Below are 24976 nucleotides of genomic sequence, written 5' to 3'. Positions count from 1 at the left end.
CTTTCAAAGTCTTTAAAACAGATGGATTCTGAGCATGGGCTTGATGCCATTTCTCGGGAACCCTGACCAACTGTGCCTGCCTCGTGGAAAAGGGAGAGGACAGGGTTCTCCTCCCTGTTCTGCAAGTTCCCTTTCCCAGCCTTAGTTTTTCTGTCAGTTGAACCGAGGTCTTTGAGGTGGGTCTGTGGTTCATTAAGAGGAGTGCCCTCCTGTCTTTGGGAGGTTTTGATAGTGTTCATGTGCCCACAGCCCAAGCACCCCCTCGGGCCTGCTTGGGGGAGCCCGTAGGCTGCTCGGGCTGGGGGATTAGCACTGGGCTGGGGGCCCTGCAGCCCCATGCCTGGAACCAGCATGGATCTTACCTTCTGTGCAGGTGCTCCCGGGTGGACATCAGTGGCACAGTGTCCCCAGTAGACGTTTTACCCAGCACTGCCAGGCATGAGAAAAATCAGTGTTGGGACAGAGTTTTGTGGGTTATAAAGTCCTCTGTTGGATTTTATTTGGTTCTCATGGAGTTCTGCAGAGCTGGTATTGGTGTCCTGGTGCATATATTGAGGAGCCTGGGGCCTTTCTTTGCTCACACATATCAACAACATGCCCAAATGGAGTGGCCTGGGGCCTCTGACACCAGAGCCTGTGCTTTGTTGGGCCCCTCACACCCTGTGTAGCCCCCCACATACCAGAGAAGGTGAAGGAAGGGTGTGACCACACTGCGCAGCCCAGCTCTGTGATTGCATTCTGGGAATCCTTGTGAAGCACGTGCTTATTTCCCCCAGGGCAGAGGGGAGGCTAGGAAACAACATTTTTTCCTTAAATAGTTTTCACACAGTATTTATTTAAAAAAATGCTTATAGTATATGAAAGTAGTCCATAATTCTACCCCTTGGCATTACAAACAAAGAAAGAGGAAGGAAGAGAAGGGGCTGGGGGTGGAGTAGGAGGGGGGGCACTTGAGAATAGACATGTGAATGGCTAGAAACCTGCCTGGAAAGGTGAAGCAGGAGTTTCCCAGGACACAGGGAGGAGAGCACTTCCAGGAAGGCAGTGGCAGAGGAGAGGCACAGGGGAGCTGCAGCACTAGAGGGAGGAGGGGTGTCCTGGGGCAAGGCGGGGAGGAAGGGGGTCATGGAGGGGTGATCAGGTCAGGAGGGACCCTGAACTTTAGCAGTGGGGTTGACGAGAAGGTGACACATCTAGACCTGTTGAGGAGGTTGGGTGGATGTGAGAGGGCTTGGTTGTAAGAGTCCCAGCCCTACGGAGGGTAGTGATCATGATGAGGAGGGAGGGCTTTGGTTTCAAATCCCGCTGTGCAAATGTGTGCCTTAGACAGATCCCCGAGCTGCTCAGTGCCCTCTGTGGCCTCACCTGTGTGATGGGGAGAATGACAGGACCTCCATTCCCGGATCATAGGATTCTTATGAGGATTTAGGAGGGAGGTCATTGAGAACCTGCCTCAGGTTTTTAGCCTGAGTGACTCGGGGGAAGTGATACCATTAGCAAATATGGTAAACACAAGAAAAGACCGCAAGTTTGGGGATAAAGATCAGTTAGATTTTAAACATGAATTGGAGGGGCCAGGGGGGACACTTGGAAATAGAGTCAGGGACATGGAGAGAAATCCTCTCCTGGGATGTAGAGATGGGTGAATAGATGAGGTCATTCAAGAGAGCTTCAAGCAGTAAAGCAAAGGACAGTGATGAGAAGAGGCAGACACAGAATGACAGGGCAGGGCAGGCAACAGAGCCTGGAGGAGACAGGAGACAGAGCTGCCCAGGGAGGCAGGAGTGGCCGGTGGGGTCCCTGCTCACTGGGAGGAGGCCCCAAGACCAAGAAAGTCATGGTCGGGTGTGGTTCCAGATCACTGGTGGCTCAGTGGAGTGGGCGGGCAGAAGTCAGAGAGCCCCCCCCCAAAGTTCCCTCCTGCCTGATCCTAATAGTGACCCCTTCCCCAGGGAAGTGATATTGTCACATTCAAGCTTTGAGAGCTTTCAATTAACAGTTTGCCAGGAGATGGGTGAGTGCTTCCTTTCAGAGGCGATGAGCAGGGGTCTTTCCTGGCCCCCGCTGTGTACATTTCCTTTCTAAAATACCTTTGTGTTTACTCTCTGGTTTTTCTAAAAAACAAAATGTGGTAGACTGTGAGAAGAGGTATATTAAAATAATACGGCAGTGAGCAGTATCCATTGTTTCTGAAACACTGGGAAAGGACTTGATCCCTGGAGTGCCCTCTTGAGGAGTGTGTTCATTAAACACTGCACAAAGGCACTTTGACTCCCGGCCCTGTCCCGAGGGGAAGGCTGTAGCTCATGGACTGTCATCTGATGTCCATGTTATACGCGGAAGGACCCTGAAGTGCCACTCAAAATGCCTGAGCCTCTTGGCTCTAGCTCCAGGTAAATGAGATGAACCCTTCTTTAAGCAGGACACGTTTTGTTCAGGCTTTCATTTGTTCCTCCATCTACCAGTAAATAATAATCATGGCTGTAGCACTGTGCTGGGTGTTTCATGAGGAGCATAGAGTGGGATGAAAGCAGGACCTCTGGAGCCAGATTGCTGGCTCAGCCTCGGCTCCACCACTTCCCAGCTGCGAGACTTGGGTGTGGGACCTCACCTCTCTGTGCCATAGTTTCCTCAGGAGCCCTCTCATTAGGTGGTCAGCATGAATAAACACAGATGAGACTGGCGCCCAGTATCATCGCCGTCACATCCTAGTGCTCACAGAAACAGTTGGGGGACCCAGTCATGGAGGGAGAGGCTCAGTCCTGCACTCCTGGAGCTCATGGGCTGGAGGAGAGTAGAGCCGGATGTGGGGGTGAGGGACCTCCTTAGTCCTCAGGAAGGCTTCCCTGTGGGGGAACCAGACAGTGCAAAGCCCCTCAGGTGGGAGTGTGCTCTGGTGTGAGAATCAGTGTGGGGCCTTTGTGCTGGAGCAGAGAATGCTGGGGACAGTGGCTGGAGGTGTGGGTGAGAGAAGCGGGGTGATGCGTGGCCTTCAGGCCAGGGCAAGGACTCCAAATACTTGGAGGGGGTTTTAGAAGCATTTTATAAATACTGTGATTATTTTAAAAAACCTAAACAGAGGTTATTGACTCATCTGCAGACAGAGTCCCTTAGAGCCACAAACTTAGCACTGAAGATACTTCATCCCTGCCTTCTCCTCTCCCTCCCCATCTTTCCCTCCAGCCAAAGTTTGTACTTTAATTGCCTTTAAAAGATGCACTTCACCTCTCCCTCTGTATGTTTGAATTTATGTCTCTTCGTTGCCATTATTTCCTTTTGTTTTTCTACCCCCCCTTTTTTTAAAAAAATATATCTTTATTGATTTCAGAGAGAGGAAAGGAGAGGGAGAGAGAGAGATGGAAACATCAATGATGAGAGAGTCATTGACCAGCTGCAGCCCGCAACCCGGGCATGTGCCCTGACCGGGAATCGAACCCTGATCGCCTGGATCCTAGGTCGACGCTCAACCGCTGAGCCATGCCCAGCTGGGCATCCCCCTTTTTTTAAATTTTTAATCAGTTTTCTTCATCTCGATGCCTGGTCAGTCTTACGTGTTGAGAAATGGGATCTGATCTTTTTTAATACACCTCCCCCGCCCCCAGCAGTGGGGGCCAACATGGTGCTATTGCATGGAAGGTGTGCAGACAGCGTTTGTGGGGTGATTGGATGTTAAACAAATGATGCAACAGATAACCCGGCACATGGGATCCTCTGGGTCCCCCCTTAGCACCCAGACACCCAGGAGGGCTGAGGCTGGTGGTGGGTTGTGACAGAGTAGACAGTATTCTTTCTTCTCTCTCTTGAAGCCCTGGACAAGGTGGCTTTCATTAAAGCCATGAAGGGGAATCTGAGCACTGTGTCAGAGAAGATGCTAGAGGCGCTGTTTTTGAAGGTGGACATACACTGTAATGGCTTCATCACCTGGGTGAGGAGGGCTCCCCTGCTGCCTCAGGTAGCCATAGGGAGGCTGGAGGGCACAGGCCTTGGATGCTCAGTTGAAGATGGGGGCAACATCAGAAAGCCTCCTGTGGATTCTGGGAACCTCAGAGTCCTTGAGGGGGTCCTCCTGAGACTTTTGAGGGCTCAGCACAGCTCACTCCCCTCCTGCGGTTCAGGAGAGTGTAAGACAAATGTCCGTGGCCCCTGCCTGAGACGGACTGAGCCAGCCTCCCGTCCAGCTCAGGATCCTAGCCAATGCCACAACCATCTCATGGCCCTTTACGGTCACTCAGGAACAGGCAAATCTGTTTTTGTTAATAAAAATAAATAAGTCAGGTTTTAGGACCTCTTAAAAATAATGCTTTTGCTTTTTTCTGATTTTAAATGTTCTACAATGACCATATACTCTACGGCATTTAAGAACCCAGAACACAGGAAAGTACAGAAAGACAGCCTGTCATGTTGATGTCACCATGATGACACTGATAACTGGTGTTCACACCAGCCTTTGTGCTAAGCACTTTTACGCAAACCTTACAGGACTCCATGGGGTGGGTGCTGTTGTTTACCTCCACTTAACAAGTTGGGAAACTGAGGCACAGAGATGTTAAGAACCTTGCCCGGGGTTACAGAGCTAGTTAGCAGGTGAGCCTGTCTTAGACCCAGGGGGTTTGCCTCAGGAGCCCATGTGTTAACTGCTCCATCATTCCTCCCCCTGGGCTTAGGACTACATTCTGGGTCTTTTTTTTTCTTTTTTTCTTCATTTCCCTTAATATTATGTTATAAACATGTTTCCAGCATTCTCTGCCATCAACACAATGATATTTCTTAATAACTCCCTATTTCTTGTCGTAGCTTTACCGGGTGGCCCTTTTTGGCCTTGGCCATATTTTCATGAGGCCTAACAGTAGAGCCCAGAGTTGCCCCAGTGGGCGCGCACGGGGCCTCCCTTGCAGTTAATGCGATAGATGATCTGGGGCAACTCATCTCTACTTAGATGGGCACAGTCTTGCTATCCATAAAGTAGGGTGAGTGAGCAGACTCAGCTGAGACGCCGGACGTGGGAGTGATGTGAAGGTGTACACAGCGCAGCGATTTCAACCAGCGTGCCGCAAGTTTTTAAGACACGCAGTACCTGACTATTTAGTCAGTGGCACTGCCCTCTTTCCCTTAGATTGTCAAATAAAATAACAGTCAACACAACAATAGCCGTCTGGTGTGAACAAATCAAAATTATACCTATTTTTTTTTCATCAGATGGGCAAAAACTACATTTTCTGGTGTGCCGCAGAATTTTAGTAATTAGCTTCTGGTGCCATAGGATGAGAAAGGTCGGAGCTCGCTGACCAACATGACAGAAATGCTTTAGGGAGGGAAGCTGCTGTGCCCCCTTCACAGACACTTGCCAATAAGCCCCTCGCAGAGTTCAGATCCAAGAGCAGCTCTGTTGCTAGGCTACTTCCCTTTGCCAGGCTGAGAGGGAGGGGGTCTCCCAGAGCCCCTTGGAAGGGGCTGGGAGAGATGGGGAGAATACTGGAAGCTGAGCGGGGTTCCCAAAGCCCGGCGCTCAGACCGTCGGGCCAACACCCTCCCTGCCTTGCGCTCCTTCCCGAGGCAGTCGCACTGTGTGGATTATATGATGCGTGAGTTCCAGGGAAAGGAGCTGATGAGGAAGAACCAGTACCACCTGCGCTTCCACCTGCCCATGAGGATCATCCCCCTGTAAGGAGCCTCTCCCCGGGCTGGAAGGGCGGGTCTGAACAGGGCTATTTCCTTGGGACACTTGAATTCCCAGCGGTACCCAAAAGGCCTGACCCAAAAATGTCAAGAAGCGTGCCCTATGTTCCCCTGTTTATATGCCCAACCTCAAACCCAGGGAACATTTCTGGCTTGGTGGAGAAAATAGCCAAATAATGTTTTCTTACCTGCATGAAAGGGTAGCTTTTAAAGGTTGGCTGACCTGCCTCAAGCATGGGCTCAACTCGCCAAATGCCCCATCTTGGTCCCACTGCAGCCCTAGGAGGCGGAGGTGCTGCCATTGTGTAGATGAGGAGACCAAGACTCCGTGAGGTGACAGTTCCCAGGGCTCTCCTCACTTCATAGCTCTCACCTGTCCTGTCTGTTCCTCACACTCTCTTGGCCCTGACAGATGAGGCAGAACTGGAGGCGACAGCTAGAGGGGAGACTCATAATATTCGTGAGGGTCTGGACAGAGCTGTGGGCTGAGAGCATGCGGGAGAGAACAGCACCTCCCTCCCTCTCCTGCAGGGATGGTAAGGCAGTAGAATTTCACAGTGACGGGGTTATTTTTAAGGCACCGGACATGTCATTTTGAAAGGGCTGTGGCTGGAGTGGGGGTCAAAGTGCCTGCCTGGGCTCTAGTTCCAGCTCTGTTGGTAACCAGGACATAATTCCAAGCACATGGCTATCCCCTGGGTCCCTGCCTTGCTGGGGCCCAGAAGTGTGGGTATATCAAATAGGAGAGCATGTGCTGTGTTGGGAGGTCAAAATAGTGGTGCCCTTTAATTGTCAGGTAGCTGGCTTAGTCAACTTTGGGACAGGAAAGAACCGCTGGAGGCAGCATTGAGGCCTGCAGGAAGGCTGAGTGCGGCTGCCTGTGAGGCCAGGCCTGCCCCAGAAGCTGTCTGCTGAGCTCAGGGCATGTCCTTGGAGATGAAGAACTGTGTGCCTGGGGCCCTGATTTCTCGTAGCCCTCTCGCCCACTTTTCTCTCATTCTTGGGTGCTAGTCCCCTCTCCACCTTGGAGCACTAGAGCAGTTGCTGGAATCAATGTTGTTATACAGTTTTCAGTCACAGGCCCTACTCTACTCGCCTTCTGTGGGCCATTTTTCCAACAAAAGGTTTGCAAAAGCCTCTGTTCTCCATCTCATCTGCCCCAGCCCATGATGAGGAGGTTGACTGGCTCTTTCTCAGGAGAGGCTTACTGCTTGGGGAGCCCCCTCTCATACCAGCATCATACATGGGTCTCTTTCCCTTTTGGCCACTTTTGATAATGGTGGCAATCTGCTCGGAGGAGGGGCAGAGTCCCAGGTCTCGTGGGGCCTGCTAGAGTGTGTCAATAGTGTCCATGTGTGCGCGCAAGCGAGTGAGTCACCTCCCGCTGGCGTTTTCTTCCTCCTCTGTGTCTTTGTTCTGTTTTTGGTTGGACTCTCCTCTCTCTCATCACCTCCCACAGGAATCATGGGTGTGAGGTTGTGAAAGTGGAGTTTTTAATCCAGCGGTTCAAGAAGATTGGGAATTTCCTGACTGTCACCAAGGACGGGATCCTGCAGTTCTGGTCGGAGTCCTTCTCTCTGATCAGCTCCTTTAGGGTGAGTGTGGCCCACATGTGGAGCATGAATGGGGTGGTCAGAGAGCCTCTGCCTCCACACCCTGGGCCCAGAGCGGGCTCCCTCTTGGGGCCTGTGGACTCTGCAGTCCTCACTTGCAGTCACAGCTCCTGGGTCCTGGTTCTGGCTTCACTGTGGGACTGTGAGCCTCATATTCCTCCTCTGTAAGCAAGATTCCACCTGCATGTCCACTCTACTTGGGTGTCCAGCAGACACCTTGAACCCAGTTTGTCCAAACTGAATGTCACTGTAGCCCTTCCTGCCCACCAGGCTTCTTCTGTGCCCCCATCTCAATGAAACGTTCCTGGGTTGGAGATCAGCCCCGTTTCCTTTCTTTGTTACACCCACACAATCACCAAATCCTGCTGATTCAGATCCCTTGCCCAGACCGGGCAGGTAATCACAGTGGTTGTGAGCCTGGCCACTGGAGCCCGACTGCCCGGCTTAGAACCCCAACACACCACCTTCCAGCTCTGTGACCTTGGACCAAATACTATAGAGCTCTCCATGCCCCATTTCCCTCATGTCAGATGGGGTAGTAATAGTACTTGCTCACAGGGCAGTGGGAGGGTTTACTGACATAATGCATGCATGGTGCTTGGAGCAGGGCAAGGCACACAGCAAGTGCCTGATGAACATACGCTGTCATCGTTATTGTCTTTGTGCTGTCAGTTTCTGTCCAAGCGCAGTGAGAGATTAAACACTCAAGCAAACCCACTGTGTACTTGTGTCATCAGGCCAGTCTCGCAAGTAACAAAGGCACAGCTCTCGGGAAAATGAAGGCTTATTGAGGTGCTGCCAGCAGCATGAGGGCTTTTATCAGCCCCGTGTAATGGCAGCAGGTCTTACAGTTGCATCAGGGGTTATGCCTTGAGGCAGGGGGATTCTAGATAGTCTCCCCCCACTGTCTCCCAGTTGTTTAGGGTGGGAACTAAGGCCTGGGGAGATCCAGCAACACTCCTGGGTGCTCTTAGTAGCCCAGTACCAAGGGGGATTCATACTGTGTTCCTGAGGCTGGAGTTTTGGGCACACTCCACCTGCTTTTTCTCTGTGCTTTTATTGGGGGAGGGGGCACGTTATAGCCGGAGCTCCTGGTTGTGGCTGCTACATAGTCACCTCCGTGCTCCTCAAGGGCCAAAGCCCGGGAGGGCTGAGAAGTACAGAGGGAGGCTCTCCTGGAAGGCCCAGGAGACCAGGGCATTCTTCCTCGAGGGGCTGCTTTCAAGTAGATGTTGTCAGGAGTGAGTCGCCAGGCCCTGTCCATGACCATCGGCTGCATATCCACCATCATGCAGAGGGAAAGCCCTGGGATGGGGCAGAGTCTGGGTTTCACCTTCGAGCTGTGCAACCTCAGGCAGGTCACTGAAACTCCCTAGAAATCAGGAATCATGGTCTCTCCTCTGACCATAAGTGATGGGTGTTATTGTCACTTCCCTGTGTGTAGGTTAGATCCCAGCCCTGGGCAAGAGGGGCCTTCAGGGGAGCCCTGGCCCATTGTCTTCACTGCCCCAGCTGGTAGCACAGGCCTCTGGTCTTGGCTCTGAGCTCTGTCGGAACATTCTGCTTCCAGCCTCTGCCTTTGCCGTCCCTCCTAAATATACACCCACAGGAACTGCCTTAAAACAGCCCTTCCCTCTTTCCCAGATGGAACCCTTCTCTTCTTTCTTCAGTTCAGAGCCTGTGCTGTTATTCAGGGAGTAAAATACAAGTTCCTTAGCTGGCCCCCCAAGTCGTCTCCTATCTCCTCCCACCCACGCCTGTCAGGCCGGGTCCTCTTTTTCCTGGACACAGCAGTTCATTTCTGCTGACATGCCTTTGCTCGTGGTGTCCCCCGCCTGGAGTGCCGGCTCAAATTCTGTCTGCACAGTATCAAGTGAGGCTGGCATCAGAGCACAGAAGGGCTCCCAAGCCTGCCACGCCCCTACCAAGTGCTGGGCACACCAGATGGTTTAGCTTTCACGATTCCTTTCATTCCTCACAGCCTGGCAGGACCATCTATCCAGAATAAGCCATGCTGGTCAGGTGACACCAGCAGGTGGTAAACAAGATTCAGACAAAACAAACAAAACTAACACAGTGTTATATGCCAATTATATCTCATTTAAACTGGGGGGAAAAGGTTCAGGCATACAGGGGGGCAGATGGTGGAAAGTCAGTCTTTCTCCCCCAGACCCTAATTCCTCTCCCAGGAGGCAACTGCTGTGACCAGTTTTGGGGTGCTCTTCCATGGACAGCCTACACATACACTACCCCCTTTCTAAGTATACAAATGGTAGCACATTATAATGCTGTTTTCACCTTGCTTTCTCTCTTAATAATGTATCTTGGCAACTATTCTTCATTAGTATGTACACAGCTCCCTCACTGTGAATGTCTGGGTAGTGTCCCTTGCATATACTTCTCTGTGAACACATCCATAGCTGTGTCCTGGAAATGGATCCCGGGATCACAAATGGCACATTTAAAACTGATGAACTTGTCAAACTGTTCTAAAAAGGGGTTGTAAAGATATCAGTTTTTTAAGCCCACTTTATAGATGTGGAAACTGAGACTCAGAATGGTTAGGGAGTTTATTCAAGATTCCATCATTAGTAGTTGACAGTCATTAGTAGCTGAGCTCTATGCCCAGGTCTCTGCCTGGCTCCAGGGCCTCGGGTGGCAGGATGGGTCCTGGGGCAGCCTCCTGAGCCCAGGTCTCCTCTGCTCTTGCTGTGGGCAGCTTAACCAGATCCAGCCGTTCCAAAACCAGCAGATGTGGGTCATCGACATGGTGTGTCTCCACAACATGAACCTAGTTGCGATTGCATCCACTGACCAGAAGATAGGTGAGTCCCTGGCAGCTGCCCGCCTGCTCTTAGCCACTGGGAGTCATGCATCTGCACCTGGAGAGATCTGTCACTGAGCCAACATTGAGCATGGATTCAAGTCCTGTGGGGGTATTGCAGGGTGGTGAGCAGCGACTGCTCCTTGCCACCAGAGACCCTAAGGCCTGGGACGTGGCTTTGGGTTCTATGTGAGCCTCTCCTCTGTCTCTTCCCAGAGTTCTTTGATGTTAGTAATCATAAATGTGTCCGGGCCTTCACCTTCGTTGACCTGGACAGCTGCGCCCTGGTTATGGACTACTGGTGAGTCTCACAGGAGATCGGCGCAGGGCCTTGGCAGTGGCCACATCACTCGGTGGGGTTGAGACCCCAGAAAGCCTCTCTGGAAGCAGCCCTGCAAAGATTCCCATCCTGCGTGCCCGTGCCCTCTTTCCTCCAGGCCCCTGCTCCCTCGGGGTTCCCTCTCATGGCCACTCACACCTCAGAGTCGTCGGCTCCTCTTCCTCTCTTCCACCAAGTTGGCGGCCAAAGCCGCGCCGAGGCTAGTCCCACTGTGAGTGAGGACTCTGGATGCGCCACAGCCCAGCAGGAGGGGTGACTTGACAAAGAGCTGGCAGACCAGGGATTCATTTATTTTGGTTTTTAAAAATGCTCATTTCTTTTGGACCTGGATCATCAATGGTCTGGATCTGGGTGGTTGGGCCCATGTTTGTCAGCTGTTGAGAACAAACACTGCCCTCCATGCCTCGATGGACACAGGCCCTGGAGCACTGGGAGGAGGTGAGGACTGTAGCCGGGGGCGCCCCTCTCACTCCATGGCCTCTTCTGTCTCCATCTTTCCCAGGTCTGACTACCACAAAGGTGTGTTCTGCTTCGGAGACACCAAAGGCAACGTCATCATCTTTACCTCCAACAATGTGGCCAATGGGCTGTTCAACCCCCGAATCCTCCCCAGGACCTCCAAGTGGGGTAGTTAACATGATGGGGAATGGGGGGAGCTGGCTCTGCCCTGGGGTACTCTTCCCTCTTCCCACCTCCCTGCTCAAGAGCCCCTGGCTCCTTCAAGCAACAGTGCACCAAATGCTCAGCTCAGAGCAGCCTGTGGGAGACGTGGCGATGGGGTGGCAGCAGGGAGACCGGAGGGGGCAGAGGAGATGGGCAATCTCTCTGAAGGCGGGAGATTGTATAGGTAGGAGTCAGTGGAGGGGGGCTCATGACCCTCCTCATCCCAGGAAGAAAGAACCCATGCCAGCTGTGTGACCTCGGAGAAGTCACTCGCCTACTCTGGGCCTTGGGATGCTGGTGCTAACTCCCTCCATCACTGTGAGGAGGGTTCTGCTCTCCTTGGCTGTGAGCCACCTTTGGTGGGTAGGGGTGGGGTGGAGCGGCTGCCCTGAGAGTGGTCCTCGTGGGAGACTGGATCCACCCGACTGTGAGTAAGCACAGTGACATTTGTTGACTGTTCTTGTGCTGAATACTGTGGGCACATCTCCTCCTATGCTCCCCCCCTCACACACACTACCAGGAGGGAGCTGCCGTTGCCATAGCCCATTAAGAGAGGAGCAGCAGAGGTCGGAGGGGTGAAGCTTTTGCGCAGGCCCCACAGGGGGAAATGGTGGCTGGGATCTGAGCAGGCCTGCTCCAGAGTCTGCACTTGAGCCACTTGCTAAGCTCTATACCAAACTGACCAAGTGCTGAAGGGGGGTGCTGTTGGGGAAGCTCTGCCAAGGGGCACTGATCCTGAAGCCCTGGGGCCTGGGGCAGTCAGGGACTCATCTGAGTTGGACCATGTCCAGGGTCAAACCTTCAATGCACAATGTTGGGCATCCAGCTTGCCCCATTCAGAGGATGGTGAGGCCAGCAGGGGCCCCAGCCCACGGGGATACTGACCCCTCCATCCAGAACACCAGAGTGGCCCCTTGGGCTTCTAGGCAGAGTTTCTGAACAGGACATCCTTCAGGGCTCTCAGGCCTCAGTGGCATCTCCTGCCAAGCTTGTTGGGGCAGTGTCCTCCTGGTTGAACAGAAAATGCATTCTGCTCTGGATGCAGCAGTGGGTGGACACCTGCTATGTCCTTGCCTCATCAGCCTCTCCCTGGTGCTTGCTTCGGTTGCTCTGTGCCACCCTGAGAATTGGCATGGGGGGGTGGTCTTTGAGCTGAGGTGATGGACAGGAAATTAGGGGCATGGGGAACAGATGAAGCTGGAGTGTTGGACTGGCATCCTTCCATGCCCCATGCTGACTAAAGGCTGGGGACAAACATGAAGGTGGGCCCAGCAGCATGTTGACTTGGAAGGAGTCGGACAGACCAGCTCTGTGTGACCTTGAACCAGTTTCCTAACCTCACTGTGCCTCAGTTCCCTTATTCAAATAGGATGAGCACACTCAGTCTGTGGCTTTGCTGTGAGATGCAAGGAGAGTGCGTCGTGTGAAGCATATAGCAAGTGCGCAGTCACTGCCTCCCCTGCCCTCTGGAGCTCTCCTGGCCTAGTGGGCCTAGTGGCAGCCACAGGCAGGCAAACGGGTCATAGTGCAGCCCAGCCAGGACTAAGCTTCCTTCCTCCTGCTCCCATGCTGAGCCTGCCCATTTTAGTGAGCTTGGGCAACACTCCATCCCTTGGGATTTCCTTTTCAAGCCTCTTCCTGCCCTTGCAAGATGGGGCTGGTGACCTTGCAGCAGAAAATGCTTGACATAAGGCCCGGAATCCCCTCTCTCCTTTCTCTGTTTTATCTGGATCTTTTTCTCACACCTGAGCCCAGACTGTCCTGGCTTCTAACCTACCTCCTTAAACCCTGCTGTGTCCCCAGTCACTGCTGCCTCTGCCCATCTGTGTCATGCTGTGCAGCTGGCCCCAGAGGGTCCACCGCGCTCTTCCATGGGAGGTTTTCAGAGTCAGGAGACTCTAAACTCCGGGAGTGCAGGGCTGTGCCTGGTGCAGTTGCTCCTGACGTGCTCAGTATACAATGCATGCATGCAGCTGCTCCTTGGAACTTGTGTTTGCTGGATAAGGGGCGCATGTAGTTTGAAGCATGAGGGCAAACTCCCAAATGACTCTTTTCAGAATGAGTAGAGCCCAGGACCTCAATTCATTTTCCACGCCAGGGAAGTTAGAGCTGCCTAACAGAATCAGCTGTTTTAGATTGTAGCAGCTGGGAAGAGTGGGGAGCCTGGAAACCTGGTTTGAGCTCTGCTGTGAGCTGCTGGGGGGGGGGGGGGGGCTCTGGGCTGCAGCCTTAACCTGCGGGGTCTGTTTTCTGGGTGTTGTGTTCCCCCCACTGAACTCACTAGGACACAGTGAGGTTTGAATGAGCATTTGGATGGAAAAGGCTTTTGAGACATACAGGTATTGCAAACAGACTCAAGGTGACTTCTGAGGTTTTCCTCGTCTAGCAAAGGAGGAGAACTGGTGACATGGGCCTCGGTTTTCTACCCCAGCAGATCATTGGATCAGTGTTTCCATGAAGAAGCTCTTAAATGAGGAGTCTCCTTTATATAGAAGTTACCAACTGAAGGTAAGTTGTAGCTTTCCTTGGCCTGTTACCATGGTAGTTATGTGTACATACACCTGTCAAAAATAAATGCAAAGAGTAGATTTGCCCCCTGGGTTCAGTCTTAGGCTGTAGGAACAGGGTGGAGGCACCTGTTGGACCCTTCCAGCTCTTTCTGTATCCCAGGCCTGGCTGTCTCACATATTGCCTTCATTGCTTAGCCCCTGTCCCCGCAGACACCGCCTCACCTGGATGTGGCTACTAGCTGTCGCCTATGTCCTTTCTCTACTTATTGCTTTCTTCAGCAGCCAGAGGAATTATGAGACAGAAATACAACCATGTCACTACTTTGCTCAAAACCCCGCAGTAGTTTCTCTCTTAAACGCATGAAGTCCTTTCCCTCCTCAGGGCCTTGACACATGCTGTTCCTTCAGCCTGACATACTCCTCCTCTAGGTACCTATATGCCTGCCTGTATTTCCTTCAGATCCCTAACCTATCTGCCTGGAACAGTCCCACCGCCTGCCTCTGCCTTTATCCCTTCACCCTGCACTCTTATAGGATTCTGACACTAACCACAATGTGTGTGTTTCCCCCCCACATCACCATGAAATTCTCCAACACCAGTTGGGTGTCCTAGAGTTCAACACAACTAGTGTCAGATCCCACAGGTTAAGGCCAGTCCCACAAGGCTGCCCCTCACTTCAGATGCCAGTCACAAATCCAGGTTGTGACCTGTGCTTCCGACCGGCTGGCTATAGGAAGGAGGTTCCCATGATCCCCTCCCTCCTGGGGTTTGATTGATTTGCTAGAGCGGCTCACAGAACTCAGAGAAATGTTTTACTTACTAGATTACAGGTATATTATAAAAAGATATAACTCAGGGACAGCCAGATGGAAGAGATGCGTAGGGCAAGGTATATGGGAAGGCACTTGGAGCTTCCCTGCCCTCTCTGAGGGCACCCCTCTCTCCAAACCTCCATGTGTTCACCAACCCAGGAGCTCTCTGAACTTTTTATGGAGGCTTTGTTACGCAGGCCAGATTGATTAAATCATTGGTTGTTGGTGATTGAATTCAACCTCCACCTCCTCTCCTCTCCCTCGAACTAAAAATTCCAACCCTCCAGTCACATGGTTGCTTCCCCTGGTAACCAGCCCCCATCCTTAGGTGTTTTCCAAAGGTCACCTCTACATAAACTGGCTGAGAGGGGCTTCTTATGAATATCACACACCTTTATAGCTCTTATCACTCAGGAAATGCCCAGCGTGCTAGGAGCTCTGTGCCAGAATCAGGGACAAAGATGAAATACATATTTCTTATTACAGATCACAGGATCACAGCTACCACCTCTTACCTTGGTATCTTCCTTCCATTGTCCTGCCACTCCCATGAGAATGACAGCTTTTTGAGGATAGGCACTGAGCTGGCTCTCTTCTCTGCTGTCTCCAGGGTCTGGGGCTGTGGGCTCCCCGTACATTTGTTAAATGAATGAATGAATAAATCTGACACTCTAGGAAGTCTGAGTTGGGTGGCCCAGGGCTCCTCCATGCTTCTTTTAGAGCAGGTGGAGTCATTCAGGCCCTGGGAGCCTCTCAGGGAGTCCCACATGAGCACTCCTTTTCTCCATCTTCTGTGGGAATCTCATCTTGGGCTTGGTTTCCCTCCAAGCTGCTAAGTGACCCATTCAGTGCCTTGGATTTGGTGCCCACTGTGATATTCAGTGAGACAGGCATGTAAAACGTAGCTCAGGGCCTGACGACCCTTCCAACTCACTTCCTCCATTCCTGTCCCAGGGAGGAGGCCTCTGGATTGGGAGGCCAAGCACTGGGCGGACCCCAGGGCTGGAACTGGAGAATTTGGAGCCTGTGTGGGCAGGCCACCCCTTTGACTTGTGAGTCTCAACCTTTTGCTGCCCAAGTTGCACCAGATAACGTTCTCAGGTACTCCACACAGTGTCCTGACAAACGTGGAGGGCAGTGGTGCAGCCAGGATGCATAGGTTAATCTGTGCTGGGGCTGCTGAGGGTAAGAGGACCCGTAGACTCGAATCCCTCCTTTCTCCCGCTTTGGGAGGGGGTGACAGACAATATTAATATGGGCCAGATTTGTCTGTCCTCTAAATGATAAACAAGAGTTCACATGACAGTGGCCTTTTCACCAACAAGTCATGGCCACACACCCCTGGTCACAGGGCCTGGGGTAGGGCTGCGGGCCATAGTACTTTGTCAGAGCTGTGATCACTAAAAGGCATTGGGCTTGGTGATCTCTGGGTCCCTCCTGCCCCCAACACCTGCCATATGGTTCTGGAGGCTGGGCCTGAAAGGCTGTCTTTGGGTTGGGTCTCCCACCACTGCTGCTCTCTTCCCAGGCTCTCCATCACAACTGGTGTCAACAGGTCAGGTTCATTCCCCATATGAACCTGGTGGCCTCCTGTTCAGCCATCAAAAAGTCCTCTCTGGTGCTGACAATATTGCCATCCAAAGCCTCTGAGAACCCCAGGTAAGAAGCCCCTTTCTCTGGGGGTGTCCGGGAGGGAGGTGGGTGTGGGTCTTCTTCACTTTATACAAAAGGGGCCATCCCTGCTGAGGGCAGGCCCACCTCCGGGACAGTGGCATTGCTTGTGGGCAGCACAGTGTTCTACAAATCACATGGGCCCTATGGGCCGACATTGGGCTGTGGTGGTTAGAACATGGTCTCTGGAGTCTGTTTTCTTTTTTAAAAATATATCTTTATTGATTTCAGAGAGAGGAAGGGAGAGGGAGAGAGAGATAGAAACATCAACGATGAGAGCCATTGATCGGCTGCCTCCTGCACGCCCCCGACTGGGGATCGAGCCCGCAACCTGGGCATGTGCCCTGACCGGGAATCTAATTGCGATCTCCTGGATCCTAGGTTGATGCTCAACTGCTGAGCCACGCCTGGCCGGGCTGTTTTCTTTTTTAATTGAGACATATGGACATAGCATTATATTTCAGGTGCACAACATAATGATTTGATACCCATGTATATTACAAAGTGATCTCGGCAGTAAGTCTGCTGAACATCCGTCACCACACACAGGTATACAGTGTGAGGAGAACTTGCTTGGAGTGTGGTTTAGTCGTCATTCTGGCATTGCCACCAGCAGCAAGATTAAACTAGGGCTTCTCTCACCCTGCACGCAGCATAAGCAGGGGCCAGAGGGCGGGCTCCGGCCCAGGCCCAGCGAGTGCGAGCTGCGTCCTCCCTGAGCCCGGCTCCTCCTGTGCAGAGGGTGATAGCCCCCCTTCACTTACCTCAGGGTTATTCCAATGAGCATGCTTTGTGTATGTGTTCCACGACTCACAGCACTTAGGGTTTTGGAGAGAGTTCCAATCAATTTCCTTCATTCTAGTGTCTTCTACCCCAGAGAAAACTTTTTCTTTCCCTCCCTCCCTCCCTCCCTGCCTCCCTCCCTCTCTCCCTTTCCTTAAAATCAGGTGTTTTTCACACAGGTGTCTACATACATTGTCCTTGTAAAAAACTAAAATGCTATAAATAAAGCTGGAATCCTGTGACTTCCCCCTCCCCTTATCAAACCCCTTTGTCTCACTCCATCATTAAAAGTCCTGATTCTAAGGTTTTAGGGTTCACCCTTCACTCGGCACGTCACAGTAGGTACTTCCTCCTGAGGGTTCTTTTGGGTGGGTTTCCCTGTCTCTGCAGTTTTCTTACTGTCCCAGCTCTTTACACCTGGAGCCTTTGGGTCTGTGACATTTTGCTCCTGAACAGGCTGAATAAGAGCTATAGCCCCCTTGTCTTGGGGAACAGCAGGAGATTTGAGGCTCGTGTTGGGGGCACAGCTGGTGAGGGACAGTGGGGAGACTGAGGGCCATTTAGGTCCCATCTCCATCTGTTCCTTCCTGTCCTAGTTGTCTTCCAGAGGGAAATCCAATCCTGGGCTGGTAGGGCTAATTTAGGCCTAGTGCTTCATGTTATAGATTGGAAACTTGAGGCTTAGGGAAGGGAGGTGACCGGCTTGGAGCAGACCTTTGAGCTGGGGTTGTATCCCAGGCCTCACTGTAAGTCCAGTGTCTTGTTAACCAGAGAATTCTGTGCACATTCCCAGCCAAGTCCTGGAACTAACTGCAGGTTAGAGGAAGGGGCCTCGGAGAATGTCTGATGTGGAGAAGCTTCAGTCTCGGTTTCGTTGCTTTTAGTGGGGCAGTGGGTAGGATTTTGCTTGGAGCTGGTTGGCTGAGATTCATCTCTCTGCTTTGGAGTTAGTATTACCTCGTGTCTGTGATATGTGTTTCATCAACTTCTTGTTTTATTGAGAATCAACAGCAGGAGGCTAACAGGAGGATCACCTCACTGTGGCCCCGAAGCCCTCTGTGGTTGGGCCCTGCTGCCTTCCTGAGCACACCTCGTCTACCTTTCCACTCCAGCCACACTGGTCCCCTTGTGGTTCAAGTATGCTCTTGCCCCAGGGCCTTTGCATCACTCCTCTCTACCTGGTATCCTCTTGTGTTGTGCATATTTATGGTTTTTGTTTTTTAAACATTTTTTATTATGAAAATTTTCAAACACACACAGAAGTAGAGACAATAGTGTAATACTTTAATATCATTAGTACCTAGTCTAAGTTAATCTTTCCCCAACTATCTCAGAAATATCTTTTTACAATTATTTGGAATCAGATATAAACAGAGTTCTAGAATGGTTCTGAGCAGAGGAATAGTGTGGTCCGATGTGTAGGAGCATCCTTCTGTGGCAAGCAGAGTGTATGTGGGTAGGAGTCGAGATGGGGACACCGGTGAGGATGCCAGGGCACATATGATGGTGGCCTGCAGTCAACCTCTAGGGTGGAGATGGAGGGATTTGAGATATATTTGGGGGCTTGGTTGGACAATATATTTATACGCACATGACCACACCCCCCTTCCTTCCCATCTGAATGCAGTACACAAATTGTCTGGCAGGTGGCACCATTGACCGCTTGCTGGTTTCCTCTTCCTGAGGAAGGCCTCTTGGGGCTTGGCCTCCGCAGGTAGGGCCTGGCACTGCCAATCCAAACCCTGCCTCTGGAGTGGGCCTCAGCCTTGGAGGCAGTGTGGCCTAGGCGTCTGGCTTCCCAGCAGTGGCCTGAGCTGAGTTTTCCAGGTGGTTGGAGCCAGCGGTGAATCTGATGGAGGAACTAGGGCCGGGTGGCAGGGACCTGTGCTGAGTATGTGGACTGACCTACAGCATCTCCCCCGCTGCCCCCCTCTTCTCTCACTTCTGCCCTCACCACCTAGTCGAAGCCACTGTTATCTCTCATCTGAACTGCTTGCAGTAGCCTTGTTCGCTGCGTCCCTTCTGACCTTCCAGGCCCTTCTCTGCACAGCAGCTGTCTGTAGACCTGGTCTCCTCCAGCCATCCTGTCGAAGCCCCTGTTTGTTTCCCCGCAGGGCTTTCCATGATCTGTGAATGTCCATCTCCATCTCTGTTCATTTGCTCGCTCCTGCTGCGTCCCTCTACAAGGAAGTTCCAGGAAGGCCAGGGCATCATATCTGTGCCTCACAATCCTGGCAGGGAGTAGGTGCTATTAACACTTTGGTGAATGAATGGGTGAATCAGCCTGAAATAATTCCTAGTGACCTTTTGGGACCGTTCTTCCAGAAGATTTCTCTGTACATATGTGTATGGAGAAGGATGTGTCTGAATACATGTATTCAGTTGTTCTTCCTGACATTTTGGTTTTTTGAGGGATCATTCTGCTGTGGAGTGGAGAGCAGATTGGAAGGAAGCAAGACTGGAGGTTAAGAGGCCCACTGGGAGGCTGACAGAAATGAAGAGCGGTCCCTGAACTAAGCAGAGGCCAGGGCTGTGGGGGGCTGTGGGGGCTATGGGGCATACAGGAGAGGGAGTCTCTGAGATGTGGTGGATGAGCCAGTTCAAAGGCAAGTTCAGTGGGGGACATGCAGCTTAGAGGGCTGGAGGTCTTTGAGTTGAGTTTTGGAGGGAGAGTTCCAAGTAGAAGGAGCTGGCAGGGCAGGATGTGTGGATAAGAGGGAATAGCATGTGCAAACGCACTGGGTTTCCAGGGCTGCTGGGTCTGTGAGGGCTGCTGGGCCTAACCTTCCCACAAACCCTGCCTGGGTCCCCCTGGCCCTTCCATGCCCCACTCACCCTGCCACACCTCTTTCTTTCCTGGAGCTGAGCCTCCTGCCTCTTCCTGACATGTCCACCCTGGCTCTGAATCCTGACCTCCTTCCTTACCAATCATGTAACCTTGGGTAAGCTCCCTAACTTCTCCTTTCCATGTCCTCATCATGGCACAGAGCTCATGACACTCTTCAGAGTTATGTGAGGGGTCCAGGTGGAGCACAAAACAGCACCCAGCACTGGGACCAGTGCAGAGCAAGGACATGGCACCCAGGAGCTTTCTTCCCTTTCCCTGGCCCTGGAACTCCTTCCCTTTTGATTTGTGTTGTGATTGGGAGACACCTGTCCCACCATAGTTGAGGTGAAGATCAAGTGAAGTTCGCCTGTGGAGTGAGGCAAAGGTGTTACTGTAAGTAGTTGCTTCTCTGGCTGCTTTCAACTATAGGTGGGACGCGGGTGCCTCTCCCATGAGCTGCTGGTTCGGAGCTGAGACCTGAGACTCTGACTCAGGTGCAGGGTGTGTTCCGGGCAGGGCTTCTGGGGCTGCTTCTCTCCTTTGGTGGAGAGGTAGTGACTTCGCCTGGCCTCCCTGCAGTTTATCTCCAGCTCCTCCCCACCCCAGGATCAGTGGCTCCCCTGAGGCCGCTCCCAGCCCCACAGCCTCTCTTCCTTTCTGTTGTAGGTTTTCGGTGCTGAATTTAAGAAAAGGAATTCTTTGCTTTGATTACTGCCCAGAAAAGAACTTCCTGGGTAAGTAATCTTCATGTCACACAGAAGCTGTTGACCTGGCAGAACTGGGGTGAGGACTGCTGGGGCGTAGGGACCATCAGAGCCAAGGAGGAGGCCTTGCAGCCTCCTGCCTCTTTCTGGCTTCTCCTGCTGCTCTGGTCCCCACTCATGGCCACCTGGAATAGTGTAGTAACACAGGCTGTGCTTGGCATGGAGGTGGAGGGTGGGAGGGGCAGAGGGGTGAATTGTAGCAATGTCCCCCCTCTGCCAAGCCCAGTTGGGATCCAACGCCTGGCCCAAGGATAAGGTCCCAGCATAGACCCCCAGTGACTGATACTCCTTTTTTTTAACCAGTGACCGGTGGCTATGACCCCCTCATCCGCCTGTGGAACCCCTTCTTCTCGAAAAAGCCTGTGTGGCTGATGAAGGGGCATCAGACCTCGGTGACGCACATCCTCGTGAACGGCAAGAACAGCAGCATCCTCCTCAGCATCTCCAAGGACAAGGTGCTGCCCTCATGGAGCCTCCCCCCAAACCCCCCAGCTCCTGTTCTCCTGCAGAGACACTTGCCTGGGGATAATGATCTAGCTTGGCTGCCAAGGGACCAGCAGTTGGCAGGAGCCTGAGGCCCAGGGTAATGGTATGAGCTCCCTGCCCATGGTCTCACCCCTGGCCTAAGGCCTAGAGGAAGATGCCTGGGTGGAGTCACCATGAGGGGCTGAGCCCAGCTCTGAGCAGTGCACCAGAACTGGCTTCCCAGGTGTCAGCCTGGCTGTGGTCCTGGGCCATGGCCCTCCCTTTTCTTTTTTTTTCTTTTTAAATATATCTTTATTGATTTCAGAGAGAGGAAAGGAGAGGGAGAGAGAGAGATAGAAACATCAATGATGAGAGAGTCATTGATCAAGCCCACAACCGGGCATATGCCCTGACCGGGAATTGAACCCCTATCGCCTGGATCCTAGGTCGATGCTCAACTGCTGAGCTACACCCGGCCGGGCGCCCCTCCCTTTTCTGAATCTCAGTCTTCTCATCCACAGAATGGTTGTCAGTGGCTTAGAGCATAACTAGGGGTAAAAGGGCAGTGTCATGTCTGGCACACAGTAGGTATACAATGCATGTGAGCCCTTCCCTGCCTCTACCCTCCCCCAGGCCCAAACTTACACCTCTAGCTCTCCTAGGGATCTCTTCTTGACTGCTCTGGTTGTCAGGAACCAATTGGAACTTTCTCCAAGGCCCAGGGCTCCCCAGCTTAGGATCCCGTTCACTTTGCTCCTGCACAGCTACTGGTTCAGGGTGGTGCCCCATCTGCTGGGCTGCTGGGGCATTCTGGCCAGTGTGGGGAGGCAGCCAGTGGTTCCAGGTGCCCTCCATCAGGGGACAAGTTTGTGTCTTCTGGGACTCAGTTGATTGAGAATTGGCACCCTCAGTATCACCCAGATTATCATCCCCAACACATCTTCATAGTTGCTGTTGTCTGGAATTCTCTCAGCAGTCCTGGGAGCTGGGCATCATCACCACTGCTGAAGAATTGGGGATGGGCTTGTCAAAGTCCTCATGGTCAGCGATGGGCAGCCCCAGGGTATGGACTCCAAGTCCATGCCTTCCCAGCTCACTGCCCATGCCTCTAAGCCAGGAGTGTCCTGGAGGGGCTTCTGTAGGGGCTTCTCTAGGGATACTTCCTCAACCTGGGATAAACTTGAGGGGGATCCTCTGGGGACCGGTGGGCCTTTTGGGCAACAATGTTGGTAGGCACTCTCTGCGTCCCACCTGGCTTTGCTCGAGGAGGCTGGAGTGGGAGCTGTGAGGGTCTGCAAGGGCATGTGCTGTGTCACTTGCTCCTTCACCCCTGACTGTCAGTTGCTTGAGCAGGGTAGAGTTCCTGGGGAAGGCTGGAGCAGGGGGCAGAGAGCCAGGCTGCGGTTTCCTTGTATGAGCCTAAGAACAGTGTCCCTCTCGCAGGGTCAGGAGCCAGAGCAGACACTTAGTGCCGTGGGTGTGCATTGGAAGTGCTTGCACGGTGGGCCCTGGCCCTGCTCACATCACAAGGCCTCAGGTGCCAGCTGCGTCCCACTCTCCTCTCTACCTGTTTTCTATTCCCCAGAATATCCGCGTGTGGGACTTGCAGGAATGCATATGCCTCCAGTCCTTCTGTGGGAAGCTTTTTGCCCTGGGAAACTGCCCCATCACTAGCGCCTACTTCCAGATGAGCGACCACACCCTCATCTGCAGCACCTACTCAGTGAGTGCTGTGCGGGAGGGAGGTGGCATCCGGGCTGCACATAGAGGGTGGCCACTGTGGCCGGGTCTTAGGTCCCACGGGACACCCAAGGAATGGTCACCGACTGTCCCTCCCCAGACTGCTCTTCATGACACAATGAAAAAGAAGCTGCTAGACTCTATGGCCTGGCCCATGAGGCTCCCATCTCTTGGGATTTCCTGGAAGAGTGTTTCTAGGAACCCAGCCTGTCACCCTCTGTGGTGCTGCTCCGTCTGCTCTTTTTCTGACCTGCATATCCTGAAAGCACCCCCTACCACCCAGGCTGAGTTAGGACCCCCTCCAAGCTCCCTTGGACCTGTGCCTCCCCATTATCACAGTCTTGCACCTCTATCCTGTCACTCTTACATGACTTTCCTGATAAATCGTGAACTTCAGGAAGGCAGGGCCATACTCAAGCAGCCCCTCTAAAGGAGAGAACCTGGAGAGACCTGATGTGAAGACCACCTGTGAGCTTGACTTAACTGGTGCTCGTGCACAGTCTGTCCTGACCTTGACCCTGGAGGACAGGACAGACTGGGAGAAGCACAGGGGCTGACTGTGCAGGGTGGGGGGGCCTGTAACAAGATGGGAGCTGAGGGAGCTGCAGGACAACCAGCAGCAAGGAGATAGGAAGATTTGGTCTAGAAAGGGGACAAGTGTGTTGTTTGTGGTTGAGAGTTAGGGGTAGCTCGACTGAGGCCTTATACCCTCTGTGGACCAGGCCACCCTGGCAGGGGACACATACATCGTCCTTGTGCCCTTGGCTGGCTCACCCCCAGATGGCAGGCTTCTTGAGATGGGAGGTTGTGGCTTCCTTCCTCTCTCCTGAGTGCCAGACTGGCTGCCGGCATTTGTTGAATTGAATAGACCTTTGAAGTTCATTTCAGGTCCTCAAACATTATCAACCCCTGCCCTTTGTCAGGAGCAGAGAATACATTAATTAGACACGGTTCCATCCTTTGAGGAACCTACGGGGTAGAAGAAGAAATAATGTCAGTAGAAAATGCAGTGTTATGATGGGCATATAAGCTTGGTGCTTCATGGAGGGCAGGAAAAAGATCCTCAGTCTAGCCTGGGGCAGGGGTAGTAGTCAGGGAAGGCTTCCTGGAGGAGGGGACCCCAGGTTGAGGCTGTATGCTTCTCAGAAGTTATGGGGAACCTTGGACTTTGGGGCCCTAGGAACACTAGGGCTTGAAAGCCCCCATCTCAGGGAGTGGGGACATGGAGTAGGGATGAGAGGGACCTTGCTAGGCTTGGGCCTGTGTGTAGTCAGGATGCCTTGATGTCTCAATTTACTGGAAGTTTCTCCTGGGGCCAGTCAAGGAGGGCAGAGCCCTTTGGACTGCATAGCCGACTGCTCCCTCCTCATTACAGATTGGGATCCTAAAAGGGTACATGGAGACCGAGAGGCCTGGGGAACCTGGGGAGAAGACCACTACTTACAGCTTGCCCCTGTGTGCTGTCCTCTACAGCAAGATTTTTAAGCAGGTGAATGGGCCAGCTCATCTCGGGGGGCCAGCAGAAGTGCCGGGTGACCTGGGGCAGGACCCAGGCCTCCTGATGTATCCAGATCCAAGGGGCAGTCAGGGCAGGTGGCAGGGTGGTGTGAACTCTCATAGCTGTTATGGTGGTGAGGGCAGCAGGGTCCGGAGGAGAAGCAGCCTTGTAGAGGTGCTGACCCAAGGTGAGATTGAAGCTCCACCACTCGGTCAGCGCATTGCCTGGCCCCTCTGAGCCTGTGCATCCCTGGCTGCTGCAGGTCAGTTCTGCACAGGCAGCCTCTTTATGCGAATGTGAAAGGGGAAACTAGGGGTGGGCTGCTCTGCAGGGTTCCCGAGGGGAGGGGCGGACGGGGGTGCTGTTCCTTGGCATCATTTCCCAGGGAAGCCCTAGTTTAACTTTGTCCACCATGGGAAGGGATGGAGCGCCAGGCTGCAGGCAGCACCCTGGTCCTGAGTGGAGACCTCTGGGCTGGACAGGGCAACTGGGCACATGGTTTCTGAGGTGTAGGGACAGCAAAGGCCCCTAGGCCCTCTGCTCACTTTCACTTGGACCCCTTTTCTGGCTTGGGTTCTGGGCAGGGCAGGCTGTATCTGCTGCAGAGGTAACCTTGGGCCACATGAACCCAGAGCTCATCTTTCAGCACTTCCCTCTTTTCCTGGCTCCTGGCACCACCATCCTGCATACTTTGGGCTCCTCAGGGCCTTCAGACAGCTTTAACCCCCACCCCTAGCTTTTCTAGACGTTCTCAGCAGGAGGGTTGTTCTGAAATAGCCTCACTGCTAC

At 52.9% G+C, this 24976-nt stretch overlaps 1 protein-coding gene across 1 annotated transcript in view; it reads left to right on the top strand.

Annotated features, from left to right (window-relative positions):
• EFCAB8 (EF-hand calcium binding domain 8) overlaps nt 1-24976 on the top strand; it is a 43284-nt gene that overhangs the window by 5037 nt on the left and 13271 nt on the right. The window contains exons 3-14 of the mRNA XM_016200641.2: nt 3807-3925; nt 5558-5661; nt 7136-7271; nt 10009-10114; nt 10330-10414; nt 10956-11080; nt 13551-13624; nt 15968-16098; nt 20387-20454; nt 20788-20939; nt 22535-22672; nt 24065-24178. Of these exons, the coding sequence (XP_016056127.2) occupies nt 3807-3925; nt 5558-5661; nt 7136-7271; nt 10009-10114; nt 10330-10414; nt 10956-11080; nt 13551-13624; nt 15968-16098; nt 20387-20454; nt 20788-20939; nt 22535-22672; nt 24065-24178 (1352 nt within the window). The remainder of the gene's footprint in view (nt 1-3806; nt 3926-5557; nt 5662-7135; nt 7272-10008; nt 10115-10329; nt 10415-10955; nt 11081-13550; nt 13625-15967; nt 16099-20386; nt 20455-20787; nt 20940-22534; nt 22673-24064; nt 24179-24976) is intronic.

This window comes from Miniopterus natalensis, chromosome 7 (genome assembly GCF_054644295.1).
Source record: "Miniopterus natalensis isolate mMinNat1 chromosome 7, mMinNat1.hap1, whole genome shotgun sequence".
Lineage (NCBI taxonomy): Eukaryota > Metazoa > Chordata > Mammalia > Chiroptera > Miniopteridae > Miniopterus > Miniopterus natalensis.
The sequence above is the reverse complement of the archived record's forward strand: the minus strand, read 5'-3'. Positions and strand labels throughout refer to the sequence as shown.